Here is a 15,163-nt window from a genome sequence, read left to right as displayed (position 1 = left end):
TTTGTCGAGTGGTAAAAATTAATTTATTCCGCCGTTTGGCTCTCGGAATTTGTCCTATGTGATAAAAGTGATATCTTGGATATTAAAACCGAAAATTTACTCGTAATTAATGCAACAAATTCAATTCTTCTTCAATTTTTTTTTTATACAATTCTTCTTCAATTTCCAAATAGTAGAAGCTAAATGACTTCTTCAATATCAGTATGAATTTAGAGTATAGAGAGATACACATCAAATAAACCTTCCAATTTTTTTAAATATTTAATAATGTTTAATAAATTTATTCAAATAAATATAAATACTTTTGAGTAATATTTACTAATTATTAAAGAAAAAAATTAGTAATAAATTTCGACTCCATAAATCATTAACTCTACAGGGTGGGTCCGAATGCATCTACCTTGGATAGGTTTTCTGACATTTAAAAAAAAAAAAAATTTCATTCCAATGGTTTTGAAACGGACAAAAAGGCTAAATTTTTATACTTTCTTCTCAACAATTCCTTGGCAACTCATTTTTCCATGGGAAATTCATCCCCCTAGCAAGGTAAATAGGCGGATTTTTCCTCTGTTATACCGAGTGGGTGGCGTCTTGATGGGATAAATAATTTAAATATATAGTATACTCTTCCTTTTATATGAATTAATTAATACAAATAAATAAATAAAATTAGAGTTTCACTCGATTTATTTCTCAGTCCCATCACGCACCACCGGTCTATTTCTCATCTATTTTGTCTCTGATTCTATCTCTATTCGTTTTTGTCTGTGTCTCTTTTGTATGGTCTTTTGTTTTGATTTTTGCATGTTTGGGATTTAGCAGCTACAAAAATCGATGGCTCAATCTTTCTACTTATATCATGTACCAATATCACTTTAACAAAAGGCAAACCAATTCACGCTCAAGCAAGCAATGCTTGCATTAGTTGAATCTTTACTTTATTGCTGTTCTATCGAGTTAGTTGAATCTTTTCTCTCTTATTTTCGTGGGAAATAAAAAAAATGGACTGAGCAATATTTTTCTGGATGGATTGCACGAGAGATTTTGAGAATAGGTCTGCCCAGCTAATTGATGGGTGCGGGCAAAATCTCTCATCCTCGGCCGAGACTTCATGCCATCCACCCATTGGGAGCATGGATAGGATAGGAACCGGACAGAGAGGAAGCAAAATCTGTCCGTATTGGAATGGTATCAACCTTACTTCCTTCCTCCTCTCCCTCCACCAATCCGCTAGGAGATTAATTTTGTTGGGCTCGCAAGATGTTTGCCTAAGCTTCATAGATGCGCTTGCCAAGAGCGTGAGAGAGAGAGAGAGAGAGAGAGAGAGTTGATTTTGCTTAGAACTTCGATTTATAGGTGACATGAAAATTCATTCATGATGAGCACACAAAAATATCACCTTATTTGTCAAGTTAACTGGAATGAGGCCATCATTGACGGATCTTAGATGAGACAGTTTTGTAGGCAAGCTCTATTTCCTCTTCTGTCATTTCGATGGTTTCATCGCTGTCATACTCTGCTGCATCCTTGCTTTTGCCTTTGATTCTCCCATTCCTTTCATCAGTATTTGGCCCTTTCTTCATGGTCGAAGGATTATCAGCCAAATTGCTCAGTTCCTCCTCATATAGTCGTTTACAGGTCTTTGCCTGTCTGCAACGCTCCTCATTTGAGATTGAGGCTAACGCATTTCCAGTGTCCTCAAGCCTTGCCAGCTCCTCAACCGCACGAGGGATGAAGTTCCACTGCTCAGTTACATGCTGGATATCCTAAAAATCAGACAACACTACACAAGATCAGGAACAATGTGTGCATTTCGCTGAGTGTGTCTATTATGTTTGAGCAAGCAATTGTAGTGAGTTATTACTGTCAAAGAAGACACATGCCCCCGGTATGGCAATCCGCAGAATGCAGCTAAAAATTTGTTTTCCTTGAACAAGAGGGCATTCTTGTATATCTATACTTTTTTTATAGGATGCTTGTGTTCAAAGAAGTATGTATAATACTCGAGAAAATTTCAACTTAGCTGATGATGTCTTATTTAGTTGTTGCTCAATTTATTAATTTTTGTACCCCTTTTTTTATGGATTATTTGAGATCTGCTAATTACACCAATTGAGAAAACTTCAAGCACGTGAAGGAATTCCAGAATACCCTTTTCACAGTTCACATGCCCTGTCATGAGACTTGCAGTTATAATTATGAACATCAAAGAATGATAAATTAAAAGTCTAATCACTTTCCTCTAATTGTTGGAGAAAGTGAGATCACTGATACCAATCAATCAACAGGGTCTATAGCAGTTAAAACACCTACTTGGTTGTCTAATCAGTATTTCTCCAAGGAAGATGTCTGAATCAAATCAAATCAAATCAAACAAAATCATCTAAAGCATTTTCAAGAACAAAATGCCTCCCAATTAGATCCAATACCTGCTTTTGTTCAAGAGAATCAATGACATCTTGTAAACAGGTTAAGATCCCTTCAGCAGCTATTTTCCTTATATCTCTTGGATCTGGCTGTTAAAAGAAAAGGCTATGATCATAAACAAATTAAAGAAAAACACATTGCAAGTTTAGTACATGATAAACCAGGCAAGATATGGATCACACACTTCTCACTTGCTGTAGCCAATGTCAGTAGGAAGAAGTGGTCTATTAATTAAAAAAGTAGCGTTAAATGCTACAAACTTTAATGTTTGTTTTGAACCCTGGAAAACCACATTTATTTCAAGAACTACACCATTTGACGACAATGTCACTATCTCAATTATATATACAGTATTGGTATAACATGCATAAAATATAGAGGTTGAAGAAATAAGCAAGAGAAAACACTCAACAAAAAGGGAAAGGCATGCCACCATTTCAAATTTGCAATAAAATTCAAAACACGAAAAAGTATTAGTGATAATTAACATATCGAGTTTGATATTACAACATAGTAGCATCCAAATAACACCAAAATGCAAAAATACGTGAATAATTAGAATGCCGAAAAAAAATACTAAGAACAACAACGGCAACAATTGTTCATACCTTTTCATCTTGACTCTCTAGCCATCTGATGGTTCTATTCAAATCATTGACAGCCCACCTCTTCACTTCAGAAGGAGAAAAACACTCGTTGGCAGTATTGGAAGCTAGGTGATGCTTAATATAAACCAACACATGGGTCAATATAAAAACATGTTAGAATCAGCGCAAAACACTTTTATCCAGCATATATATACATATATGTGCTTGAATGTATGCGTATATGGAATGCCACTACAATGAATGAAAATAGCTAATCATTTATTTAGCAAAAATAAGAAAGTAAACACGAAATAAGAATTAACCTCTGAGGATACCGGAGCAATTGGCTTTGAATGCCGTCCTCTTTCAGCTTTCTTCTCAGGTTTTTTGTGTGGTGATGCCTTTTGATCTGCAAAAGCTTCATAAGTTCAGAATATAAACTTCCCATGCAGAAAAAAAAAAGAATTAAAAACCAAAAGGCCTCTTAGAAAGCATACCATATAAGAATTAAACAGGCATCTAATTTCAGGGATAATTACAACAGCTTGCATATTGGCTGCGTTCGATAAATAAAGTACCAGATTTGCTTAAAGAAGGATCGACATTTTGGATTTCAATGAGAAACAGTGATAAACCCAATCACACTTTAATTATAAATCCGAATCCATCAGTAAATAAGCTATCCTCTTCAAATGTTGATAGTAAATTGATCACGGACATATTGACCCAACAGAATTGAGACTAATCAAATCCAAAAGAGAATCAACATTGTCTTCTTGATACCTATACACCACTCTAGCTCTCTTTTAAAGTGACATATTGACCAAACAGAATCGAGACTAATCAAATCCAAAAGAGAATCAACATTGTTTTCTTGATACCTATACAACACTCTAGCTCTCTTTTAGAGGTGACATTCAAATGTCTCAATTTAAATGATCCATCCATCTATGGTAAATCCAACTGAGGGTATATCAGTCTCTGATCTTCCTGTCATTCTTCTGACTTGGCAATTCACATATAGGATCAATCCAAATTTCAACTTCAACATTAATGAAAGCAATATTTTTTAAAAGTCAATTTTATTTTTTTCTGCTGCATGGGGACAGTGGGGCTGAACAAGTGATAAAGTAATCTTATGTATATGGGCGTCATATTGAAACAATATTGAAATGAGTTCTTCTATAGATCAGCAACTATTCCCACCCCACACCCCATTATCTCTTTTTATTTTTTTTTAAACGCTGAAACGTCGTTTTGATCGTAGCCTTCTTCTCAGCGATTCTTTTTTTTTTTTTTCCTTAGTAACCAAATAGTTCAATAAGAAAGAAATAAATGGGGGAAAAGGACTCGGAGGTGATAGAGATATCGTCCTGCAACGCCCCAATAGAAGGCTCAAACCACATGGTCTATACTCCAAAAGGACTAGTCAATGATACAATTGGAGCCTCATTAGAACCTTATAAAGAGCAAAAACTTTTTTTTCCCAAGCAATGTGGGATCTCATTCACCACTTACCTTATCCTATCATATGGGATATCACAATCTTCTCCCTTTAAATTCTCGAATTCCTCGTCGGGCCTGTTTGTTGTAGGTGGCATGGCAAGTTCTACATTTTTACTTGGGATAGGCTCTGATACCATTTTTAACCCTCTAATGGAAGGCCCAAATCACATAGCCTATACTCCAAAATGACTAGTCAATAATACAATTGGAGTCCCATTGGAATCTTATAAAGAGTAGGAACTTCTCATTCCCAAGCAATGTGTGATCCTATATACCACCTACATTTATCATTATCATATGGGATATCACAATCTACCCCTCTTAAATTCATGACGTCCTCTTCGGACCTGTCTATTGTAGGTGGCATAACTCAAGTCCCACATTTCTAGTTGGGATAGGCTCTGATACCATTTGTAACGCTTCAATGGAAGACCCAAACTACATGACCTATACTCCAAAAGGACTAGTCAATGATACAATTGAAACCCCATTAGAACTTTATAAAAAGCAAGAATTTTTCCTTCCCAGGCAACGTAGGATCACATTCACCACTTACTTTTATCCTTATCATATGGAGTATCACACGCCTTCCTCATCTGAGAAAAAGCCAAGAAGAAAGATCATTCAGGAAAGTCAAGATTTTTATTTTTTAGTTTCTTCATTCTGTTTTGCAAAGGAAGATGAGACTCCCATGAGACCCATGCTTTGTCTCAATAGCAAGAGCAGCATAGATATCAAAAGCATCGAAGAAGTGGAGGACTGCTTCATCTTGGACTTCGACCCATTTGAGTCCATCAACCTTACCAAGCTCTCCGTAAACATTAATCCATCTGATGCTTTTGCTGCTTCTGATGGCACTAGTGATCTCTGTGTCATTGCAGATAAGGGCCAGGTTTGTGTAGAATACATATTGGTAAAAAGAGATTGAAAAATGAAGTATTAATTGTTGCTACTTCTGTTGCTATTTTTTTGCATTTCTTATGCTAATGATTTTGGAGGAATCGGATTGGAAATTGTGTGAAATGTATGAATGAATGGTGAAGTGGGATGGGAAAACGGGGAGATGAGCCAGAAGGGAGCAGGGAAATACAGAGAAGAAAAGAAAAGAAGAAGCTTTGTAGGGGGACGGGATTCAACGAGGAGGGGGGAAACGGAGAAATGAGCCATAAGGGTGGGGGAAATACAGAGATGCATTTTGAAAAGAAAAGCTTCGTAGGGGGACGAGATTCAACGAGGAGGGAGAAGAAAACACAGACCCAATTCAGTTGTTAGTGAACCCGGTTCACACATAGGGTGTGGGGTGTGGAGTTTAGCACAGTGGCTGATGAGAATAATTTTCCTATTGAAATTTGTTTTATCTAAAAATTTCTCTTTTGTATACTTCTTGTGTTCTTGGCTCACTATTATTTATTTATTTCAATAAAACTTCAATTTACTTATTCAAAAAAAAGTGTGGAAAACTGATAGAAGAAAAAGGAAACCATGCATCACATTTTTCAGACAAATTGTAAGCAAGTAATCTTACCTTGGCTTTCAATGGGAATGTCCCTTCTCCGCCATGGTTTGCCAACATGCATAAGAAAGCTTTCAATGTCAACAAGCTTCTTCTGTGTATAACACTCAGATATCCACTCCTAGGGCAAAGGTGGTAAATATCATCAGAATATCAGTAAAGGTGATTTATTATATCCCAGTCATCTAATTTTATAAAGCTTATCGGATTGTAACTCACAAAAAATAGAAAAGGCAACCCCAAAAATTCTTAAAATTAGTAAGAATAATAAGAAACATAATGCAAATCACATTAATGTCATGCTATCTCTTATAAAGAGATTTGACGCCTACTAGTCATATTAATTCAAGAATTCCTACTCAAAAACTTCATGGACCATTGCTTGCCTTCATTTTAAACATTCTCAAATATAAACAATAGCATCTCACTTCAAAAAATTTATAAACAGATCATATAGCTCAACAGAAAGAAAGACACCTTCGAAACAATAGTCCCGCAATCTGACTCGACTTGTCTAAACTTTGGGGTGTTGGGAAATGCACAAACCAAGAGAGTGCAATCCGAGTTCCAGTCCGGCCGATACTCTGCTCCCATTTCCAGTGCTTGTGATCGCAAAATACCACGCTCAGGATTAACAAACCCTGACAACACAAACACTACACCTTCCTGCCCATACAAAAGAGTAACATTAGCTCGATCCTGACAACTCGAGTGACACACTAAACCGCGCAAAATGACTAGTCCCATTTTACAGTGATTTAGTACCAGAAGTTTGGAGAGATTTGAGGAGCCTGTATGTTCTTTACCGCGCCCTTTAGCTTGCTTAGGGTTTTCACCCTTATTACTTTCCTCATCGTCACCAACCTCATTCTCTCTTGAACTCATCCATGAAGGAAGGTTTCGCTTCCCAGTCTCATTACCACCACCGTAACTCGCGCTTTTCTTTGATCCAGACATAGCAAAAGACCTCTTCAATACCTCGGACTATTCCAATAAAAAGACAAACTACACCGAAGATGGCAGTTAACACAGATGCACAGTCCCAATTACACACAACGCCGTGCAAATAGAAGTGACTTACAACCTGCGCAAATTACTGACAAAGTGTTACAATTCTAGTGGCAAGATGGCTAAAAATTCATTAACATAAAAGAGAATCCCGAGATTCGCAAGGTAATTAGTCTCTTACATTAAGCATGAATGCCATAAACCCATTAGCAATGATGTCAGATTGCACCCAACCAAAAAAAAAAATATATTGGGTCCTCTCTTGAACCCGTAAGTATGTCATGCTATAACTTACGGGCATGCAAGAAAATGTCTCAAACTGAGAGTAATGGGAAAACTCACTCTCCGTTTGCCGTCTCTTTGCCTGCCTGCGAGTACCGCCCGGGTTCTGGGTTCTCGAGTCCTCCCAGAAATCTGGGTACACTGAAAGATCTGGGCTTTTCCTGAAATCTGCCCCCGCTTAATTGGGCCTGACTATAAATCTTGCGCGGTCCTCTGCCCAGGTAACTCTTTAAAATCTTACACAGTTGGACGGCGTAATTTGTTAATTCTGATAGTTTAAGTTATAAAGTAAAAGATTCAAAATATTTTTGCGATATAAAATGAGATGTTTTAACATAAACAAGTGAGTTGAAGTTTAGATAGCGAGATAAGAATAGATAGTTTTAAATTAAAATTTAAAATTTAAAATTAAATAAAATTTTATTATAATATTATTATTATTTTAAAATTTTAAAAAATAAAATTATTTATTATATTTTGTGTTTAAATTTAAAAAAATTATAATAATAAAATTATATGAGATGAAATATTTTCATTGTTCAAACGAGGCTTGAATCTCAAGTAATTCTAACCGAGTTGAATAAGTCGAGTCGTACTTAAATGGATATATATTAATTGCGTTGATTATTAACTTGAGGCCAAAGTTTAATTTTAATAGAATAGATATGAATCGAATTGTGGGATGGATGAATTCATCAACAACTAGCATAGGATCCTTGATGGATTTCTTATCATGAATACTATGCCAAATACAAGTAGATAGATTCCAATAATTATATTCAAAAGAATAATCGATTTTTGGGAGGAAAAAAATAGTAAAGGCTCTTTTCGGATACTTAGATATGAGTTTTTTGGATCGGACCGATCAAAGTGTACATATAATTTTTTAGATTTTGTATATATATTATTTTATATAGTAATTGTATATATTAATTATGTAATCTTTTATCTAATTTATCATCATTGACCATATAAAATATTAAATATATTATTAACTAATATATTATATTTGATAAAAAAAATTAACATATTATATGATAAATCATAATTTTATATGCAATGATACATAATATTTTATCCTTTCCTTTTTTATTTTGTTCTTATATTTAGAGTATGGATGATATTTTATTTTCAATTTCTCTTTCTTTATTTTTTGTTTTAAAATTTATTACAATGATTGCTTATTTTCATGGATGGATATGAATAATTTTGATAAATTTTTCAAATTTTATTTAGGTTATTTTCAAGAATAAAATGTGCAAATAGAGCTAAATAGTTGATATTTAAAATTGGGAAAATCTTGAATTTTTTTGTATGTTTGATCCAATTTGCACTGGTTATGACCGAATGAATCAATAAATAACGGTCTGATCCAATCTAGAGGTATGATCAGTTTTGGTCTCAGTTTGAAAAATAAATGGATAGAAATTTTCAATCTGGTCCAAGAATTCTCCCAAGATCGATTAGATCAGACTGATTACACCTTTAACTACGAGTCTACTATTCCCTTGTTCAAAATTATTTAAGGCTAGTTTGGATGATGGACTATTCTAAAAAGAGTAATTCTATGCATCAGCTTACACTCTCCATACGTCATGCATTCAAATTTTTTTTTTTTTTAACTCAATACACTACACTTCGTTTGTATTCACAGCCTATCTCAATTCATCTCAACTCATTTCACTATTATTCACTACTATTCAGCAACTTTAACTCACAAATCTCATTACTATTCACAACTCATCTCACTACTATTCACAACCCATCTCAACTCATATCAACTTATCTTCGAATCCAAACGACACATAAGTGTGTTGAGTGTATGATAAATAGTAAGTTGATGTAAATATTTTTCCTATACAATTATTTATTATTTTTTATCTATTTGTTATTATTATTTAATATTATTTTATTATTATTTACAAAATATCTAACGTCACTTTACTACCGCGAGGATGCTAGGTGAAAATCCGTTGCCGCAGGGACACATCTGCAAAATCGTAGAAAGAGAAAATTCAAGGCAGACAGCCAGGCACTCTTGGCAACAATATCGCGACAGTAGACACTCCCTCCCGCCCACGCTCTTTTCGAATTACATCCCTCCGGCCCCACTCGAACTACGTCCGTCTCCTCCTTCCAAACCCCGACGCCGGAAATGGTAGCCGAATATCGGAGCCCTGATCCGTTGGATCCGCTTTCAGCCTACTCGGGTCTCTCCCTCTTCCCCAGGACATTTGGAGTGGCGCCCGAGCCGTTGAAGTCGCACGAACCCGACTCTGATCTTGACGCCATTCACAACCGCCTCAAGACTATGGTACTTTCTGTCGTCCAGTCTTGCGTCTCTCTCCCTCTCCCTCTCTCTCTCTCTCTCTCTCGTTGTGCTTGTTTAATCTCCACTAATCGAACTTGACTTTTAGGGTTTCGTCTAGTTTACGAGTTTAAAATTAAATCCAGACTGGTTCTGAGAAATTTAGCCTGATAAAGTATGCTGGATGTTCGAGGTTTACTTTTCATCATCATTGTTAATAATAATAATAATAATAATATTATTATTATTATTATTATTATTCTTTTGAGGATATTGCAAATTAAAATTAACTGAGATTGATGTGGCTATTTTTATCTCGGGACTTCTATCATTCATATTTTCAGATGAAAAAACGTAGAGCTTCTTTGATCGCTTAGAAACAAATGGATTAGAGAAGGGAGGAAGGCGAAATTTTAGGGCCTTTTCTATTTTTTTTGTATCTGGGACCTGGAAAAATGTAGGCTGGATTTTTGTCACAGCATAATTTCTTAGAAGAATCAAGGAAATGAGCGTTTGAGTCATGGCCTTTGCTCGTTTGTTTTAATTATTTGCAATCTGAGAAAGCTAGAAGCTGCTTTCAGTCACATCCAGAGCCTAAAACAGTTATCTAGCTCAGTCGAGTTGATATATGAAGGATCAATGCAAGCCTTCTCATCAATCAAATGAAGCACCTGAAAATTGAAGAATACAGGGTTAGGATTGAACTCATTCTTTATTATTTTTTCAGAATTCTTGCCACCAAATGGTTTATTCCACAATGGATATCCCCTTATTAAGTAAGCATAAATACAGAGCAGGTTACTTCAGTGTAGCCATAATTCCATGGTAATGTGCCATAATTTCATTTTACTCAAAGAAAATGATCATATTTCTTGGTTTTCCTGCACTTTCAGGCATTAAAAAGTCCCAGTAAACTTCTAGCGCAGGCAAAAACTATTACTGTTGATGCTTCAGTGCTTCTGAACTCTGAAATTGCCAAATGTGAAGAGAAAAAGGCAGGTGCTGCAAAGGATAAGGAAAGTCTCCAAGAAAGAAGGCCAGCCTTAGGCCGTAAGCGGGCTCGATTTTCCATAAAGCCTGATATAACGTAAGTTCATAGTTGCTGTCTAATTTTCATAAAAAAAGTGGCTGCTTTTATTTTTGTCTTCAGATGACCTAAGTCATATCTTCATTTCACAGTCAGCCTGCTGTAATTTTGGAACCAAATTTGGACATTGATCAACTAAAAGACCCAGAGGAGTTCTTCTCAGCCTATGAACGACTTGAAAGTAAGTTGCAGTCTCTTTATATTCTGGAACTCATCCTACAATCATATGGATAAGACTTTTTTTACTGTGTAATTGGTGCTTAGATGCCACAAGAGAGTTACAGAAGCAGATTGGTGGCATGTCAATGGATTTTGATCAGCGCAACCGATCCACAACTGCACGACAGCGTCGACCAGGGATCCTAGGGTATGATCATCAGTTTCATCATGGATCCCCACTATGCTTTTTTATCTTGTAGCTTATTTTTATTAAAAAACTTATGTGGAATAACCTTATTATTTTATGACCCAGGCGGTCAGTTAGATACAAGCACCGCTATTCATCAGTGAATTCCGAGAATAATGAGAATGTTGTAACCTCTCAAGAGACATTTGAATCAGGCATTGTGAGCCCACTTAATGTCATCTCACAATGTGAAAATGGCCAAAATCTAGCATTACAAGAGAGGGAATTAGCTGGTAAGTGGGCACCATTATATAGTAAAGTCAGTCAACCTAGTCAATGTTATTTTTTTATTGCTAAACAAAATTTTATTGATCATAAGAATAGGCAAAGGCCCAGGTATACGGGACATATACAAGAGTATCACCTGAGCATTTTATACTAGTATCCATTTTGCCCATTTTTTGTTTCTTAATAGATGCTTGATATCATGATTAATTGCATTTGAAATAGGTTCAATGGACGAGCCAGAGAACAAAGTTAGTCAAATCTTGGATGAATTGCTATCTGGTAATTTTGAAGATCTGGAAGGGGATGCAGCAGTCAGTCTTTTACAGAAGCGCTTGCAGATCAAACCCATTGATCTAGAGAAGTTAACACTCCCAGACTTGCAAGGTTTTCAAAAGACCGATGCGAAATCTTCAAGGAAAAACATGCCAAAGCCTCGGAATGCTCTAATGGACATAGGTAATCTGTTAAAAGGAATTAGCAGTGAAACACCCATGAAGATGATACATGAGGCAGAAAGCTCTGTTCATCACAGAGCTTCACCCACACCCCCAAGAAGTCCATTTTCTCCCTTATCATTATTACAGAGACGACTTTTGCAGTCAAAGCCCTCAAGTGATCCATTTTCAGTTCCTGATTTTGGGGAAGGTGACATTGCAACTGCTAAAACAGGTTCACCTGAGGTGGCTATTGGAGATTTTACTTGTACATCTCAAACAGTTGTGCAAGGTAAGTCAAGTAGACTTTCTGTTGGAGTTGATATCAGTTCAAGTGGAACTTGTGTTGGCATTTTGGATAATGTTGGAGGCACTAATATGGATAATGAAGTTATAGATGAGCAATTCAGTGAGCATGATGCCGATATTTATCCGCACTCAAATGGATCCAATAACTTGGAGGAAAAGGTGAATCTTTTTTTGTTTTTATTTTTTTTTTTAATTATGATTTTTATTTTTATTTTTTGAATTTGAATGCCATGTATTTTTACTGTGACATAATTCAGGTGGAAGACATGCTAGGAACTGTGGAAGTAGTAGCTTCTCAAAAGCCCAATCGTATCATGGCTGACTCAAGTGAGGAAAAACTCAAACTACATTCAGACTCCATTGTTTATGATCACATTTATCTGTTTTGGCATTATGATAAATACTTGTGAGAGGCCGATGACTAAATTTTGGATTTTTGGGTTAAATTAGTACGGTTTATCTAGTAATGGATGCAGGAGTTGATTTTGATCATTGTTTGGTTCTCTGAAGAAAAGAGGACAAAGCACTGTCTAGACTATTAGAAGCAATACAATGAACCTCCAAGCTAGATTCTTAACCCACAGCATAATCAAGGAGGTCCTGAAGAGATAAACTTGACCATATGATACACTGTGACTTCCTAATCCTCTCATAGATGCGAGAGACTCAGATCATGATGGATTTTATGTGAACCATTTAGATTGTCAAAAGGTTGTTTGTCCCCTCCAAAGTGGGTGTTACAAATTCATGTTGATCATCTGTTACCCATAATCAACTAGTTCAACCAAGACGAGGTAAATGGAACTGGAAAGTAGGTACTTAACACATTATCAATGAACTATTTTGTGTCCAAAATAAGCTCTCTTTTTTCTGTGGCAAGGTTTTCATTCTTGATGAATTTGAATCCTAAATTTTGTAAGGCAGCTATAATTTCAATTTCTTGTCCACTATAATTCTATGTTTTGTGCTTTAGATGGTTTCAACTGAGTTTATTCTGTGCCTCACTGCCTTTTGTCATCTTCTCTATCAGATCAATCAAGTCCTCTTGTCATTGAAGACTCTGCAGTACATGGACTCTACAGAGCCTCAAACAACATCCCAGAACAGCAAAAAGAGGTTACCATTTTTCCTTATTCATTTCCTTTCATTCATTCTTTTATACATACATGTATATATTCATATTTAGCATTTGTATCTGAGTGGTGTTGAAATTGATCTTGAGTTGGGAAACATGGTGCTGTAGTAGAGGATGGATCATGATTTTTGATTTTGAGTTAGTTTTCCGTGTATCATTGTTTATACCCAATTTAACTAAGCTTTAACTCTTGTTAAATTGGGATTGGCTCCAAAATACCTCAACATTTATATATATTTTTTTAATAATCTGTTCATTCACTTTATGACAAAATTGATGATGGAAAGGGGATTTTCCGATTCCATAGATTGTTCAAGTGAATAGGCAGTTGGATGTTGTAGTGAGTGTTGATTGTTCAATCTAAAGTCCTATGTGCTCTATTTGAAAATGGAGTTAGAGCAATCAAGAATTAGGAATCCTGTAAGGGGTAACAGTCAAGAATTTTGGATGTTTGTTTCATTATTTACGTTAAATCCTCTCGCCTCTGTTTATTCTTGAGTCCAAATGATTTTGAGTAATTTATTAGTTAATTTTTATGCCTTCTATCTGCCATAAAAGGTTTTATTCTTTCTGGGAAATATTTATGGCCTAACACCTCTCCCCATCCCTTTACCGTTTGGTTCAAGGCCTAGAGACAACCTTGGGGTATCTAGATTCGATAAAATATTTATGTCCAAAAGAACAATTTGCTTTTTTACGGTTGGTTCTCCTTTTGATATTATATGCTATGCTTGAAAGTTGTTTTTATTGTCTCCTGATGCAAAAATCCAGGAAAGTGCCAAGGTATCATTGAATGAGCATATTGAAGTGAAATCACGTCAGCCCAAAGAACACAAAAGGAAAAAGCTTTCTCACAGGCAAAGCCTTGCAGGTGTTCATTTCTAACAATCTCAAATGTTTGACTGAAGCTTTTTTGGGTTATTTTGTTGGATTAATTGGATGTATATTGTCTTCCTAGGAGCTGGTTTATTATGGAAATCTGGGGTAAGGCGAAGCACCAGGATCAGGACAAGACCCCTGGAGTACTGGAAAGGCGAAAGATTATTATATGGACGCATCCATGAAAGTGAGTATTCTCTTGTGTCGATTTTGTTGGGTTAGGAACTCCATGTCACAAATATTTCTCGTAATATATGGACGCATCCTTGAGAATGTGTTGGAGGGTGTGGTCATGGGATCAAGACCACCACATGCATAACTTACTAAAAAGAAAGTTCCTTGATAGTGTACGAAAATCTTGCATTCAAATCCTTTATGGTGAGCAGCTGAATGTGGGCAACAAAGTTTGGTTTGCTTTTTCTTTTGCTAGCTTCCCTTTCCTTTGATATTCAATCATCACGATTTGTTACAACTTTTAACGAAATATCCATTCATGTAATTCCATTTCCCGTGTAGGTAATAGAGATTTGTCGTATCATACCTTTTGCAGGTCTGGCAACGGTTATTGGATTGAAGTACGCTTCTCCTACAAAGGAAGGTGGAGAACCCACGCTCAAGGTGAAATCTTACGTCTCGGATGAATACAAAGAGCTTGTCGAACTAGCAGCTCTACATTGAGACGACTGATGTTTTAAGCAATGGTAGGAAGTAGGTACCCCCAACGAGTTCTCTCCTATGTATTCTGTCTCCTGACACCCTTCTTTTTCTACTTGTCACCGAGAATTGGCTGGGAAAACCAAAAAAGAAAAGAAAAAAAAGATAGTAGTTGTTGAGTTCTAATTGTGGTAAATAGTCGTCGTGGACAATTAGCTTCTATACTGAAACTTTTCATTGATATATGAGAAGTTAAATGTTATTGCAGAATGTAGGCGTAAAGCTTCTTACCTTCTGTTTTTTTGTTTTTGTGGAATACATTCTATTGATCGTAAATTAAACTATTAACTAATCCATGCGGAATGAAATAACTTTTTTATTTTTTTTTGTTATAAAAATA

At 35.7% G+C, this 15,163-nt stretch overlaps 2 protein-coding genes across 10 annotated transcripts; one reads left to right on the top strand and one right to left on the bottom strand.

Annotated features, from left to right (window-relative positions):
- Window positions 1–921: 921 nt before the first annotated feature.
- On the bottom strand, window positions 922–7,486 carry LOC109009150 (DNA-repair protein XRCC1). 6 transcript variants are annotated; one of them, XM_018989532.2, is made up of 8 exons: window positions 7,384–7,486; window positions 6,799–7,117; window positions 6,511–6,699; window positions 6,046–6,154; window positions 3,350–3,432; window positions 3,036–3,149; window positions 2,430–2,516; window positions 922–1,766 (listed from the first exon to the last, which is right to left on the bottom strand). In XM_018989532.2, the coding sequence occupies exons 2-8, from the start codon at window positions 6,988–6,990 to the stop codon at window positions 1,431–1,433; spliced, it is 1,110 nt and encodes a 369-aa protein (XP_018845077.2). In that variant the 5' UTR covers window positions 6,991–7,117; window positions 7,384–7,486; the 3' UTR covers window positions 922–1,430. The 6 variants fall into 6 exon arrangements, with proteins under 6 accessions (XP_018845077.2, XP_018845074.2, XP_035539420.1 ...); XM_018989529.2 differs by having other exon boundaries at window positions 923–1,766; window positions 3,338–3,432; XM_035683527.1 differs by lacking the exon at window positions 7,384–7,486 and adding an exon at window positions 7,223–7,354 and having other exon boundaries at window positions 923–1,766; window positions 3,338–3,432; window positions 6,799–7,129.
- Window positions 7,487–9,293: 1,807 nt separating this feature from the next.
- On the top strand, window positions 9,294–15,067 carry LOC109009149 (centromere protein C). 4 transcript variants are annotated; one of them, XM_018989528.2, is made up of 12 exons: window positions 9,294–9,637; window positions 10,525–10,718; window positions 10,811–10,899; window positions 10,983–11,085; window positions 11,191–11,357; window positions 11,575–12,078; window positions 12,184–12,254; window positions 12,353–12,422; window positions 13,126–13,211; window positions 14,002–14,101; window positions 14,189–14,296; window positions 14,660–15,067. In XM_018989528.2, exons 1-12 carry the CDS (start codon window positions 9,479–9,481, stop codon window positions 14,785–14,787), a joined length of 1,779 nt encoding a protein of 592 aa, XP_018845073.2. In that variant the 5' UTR covers window positions 9,294–9,478; the 3' UTR covers window positions 14,788–15,067. The 4 variants fall into 4 exon arrangements, with proteins under 4 accessions (XP_018845073.2, XP_035539408.1, XP_018845072.2 ...); XM_035683515.1 differs by having other exon boundaries at window positions 9,322–9,637; window positions 10,558–10,718; window positions 11,575–12,254; XM_018989527.2 differs by having other exon boundaries at window positions 9,322–9,637; window positions 11,575–12,254.
- The last annotated feature ends 96 nt before the right edge of the window (window positions 15,068–15,163 follow it).

This window comes from Juglans regia, chromosome 12 (genome assembly GCF_001411555.2).
Source record: "Juglans regia cultivar Chandler chromosome 12, Walnut 2.0, whole genome shotgun sequence".
Lineage (NCBI taxonomy): Eukaryota > Viridiplantae > Streptophyta > Magnoliopsida > Fagales > Juglandaceae > Juglans > Juglans regia.
The sequence above is the reverse complement of the archived record's forward strand: the minus strand, read 5'-3'. Positions and strand labels throughout refer to the sequence as shown.

Bases quoted from the DNA above. Each gene is read 5' to 3' on its own strand.
- LOC109009149 (XM_018989527.2), top strand. From the start codon at position 9,479: ATGGTAGCCGAATATCGGAGCCCTGATCCGTTGGATCCGCTTTCAGCC. The intron at 11,358-11,574 runs GTAAGTGGGCAC...CATTTGAAATAG, and splicing joins ACAAGAGAGGGAATTAGCTG to GTTCAATGGACGAGCCAGAG. The intron at 12,255-12,352 runs GTGAATCTTTTT...GACATAATTCAG, and splicing joins CCAATAACTTGGAGGAAAAG to GTGGAAGACATGCTAGGAAC.
- LOC109009150 (XM_018989529.2), bottom strand. From the start codon at position 6,990: ATGTCTGGATCAAAGAAAAGCGCGAGTTACGGTGGTGGTAATGAGACT. The intron at 6,700-6,798 runs GTACTAAATCAC...TTGTATGGGCAG, and splicing joins CAAATCTCTCCAAACTTCTG to GAAGGTGTAGTGTTTGTGTT. The intron at 6,155-6,510 runs GTGTCTTTCTTT...CCTTTGCCCTAG, and splicing joins GCGGGACTATTGTTTCGAAG to GAGTGGATATCTGAGTGTTA.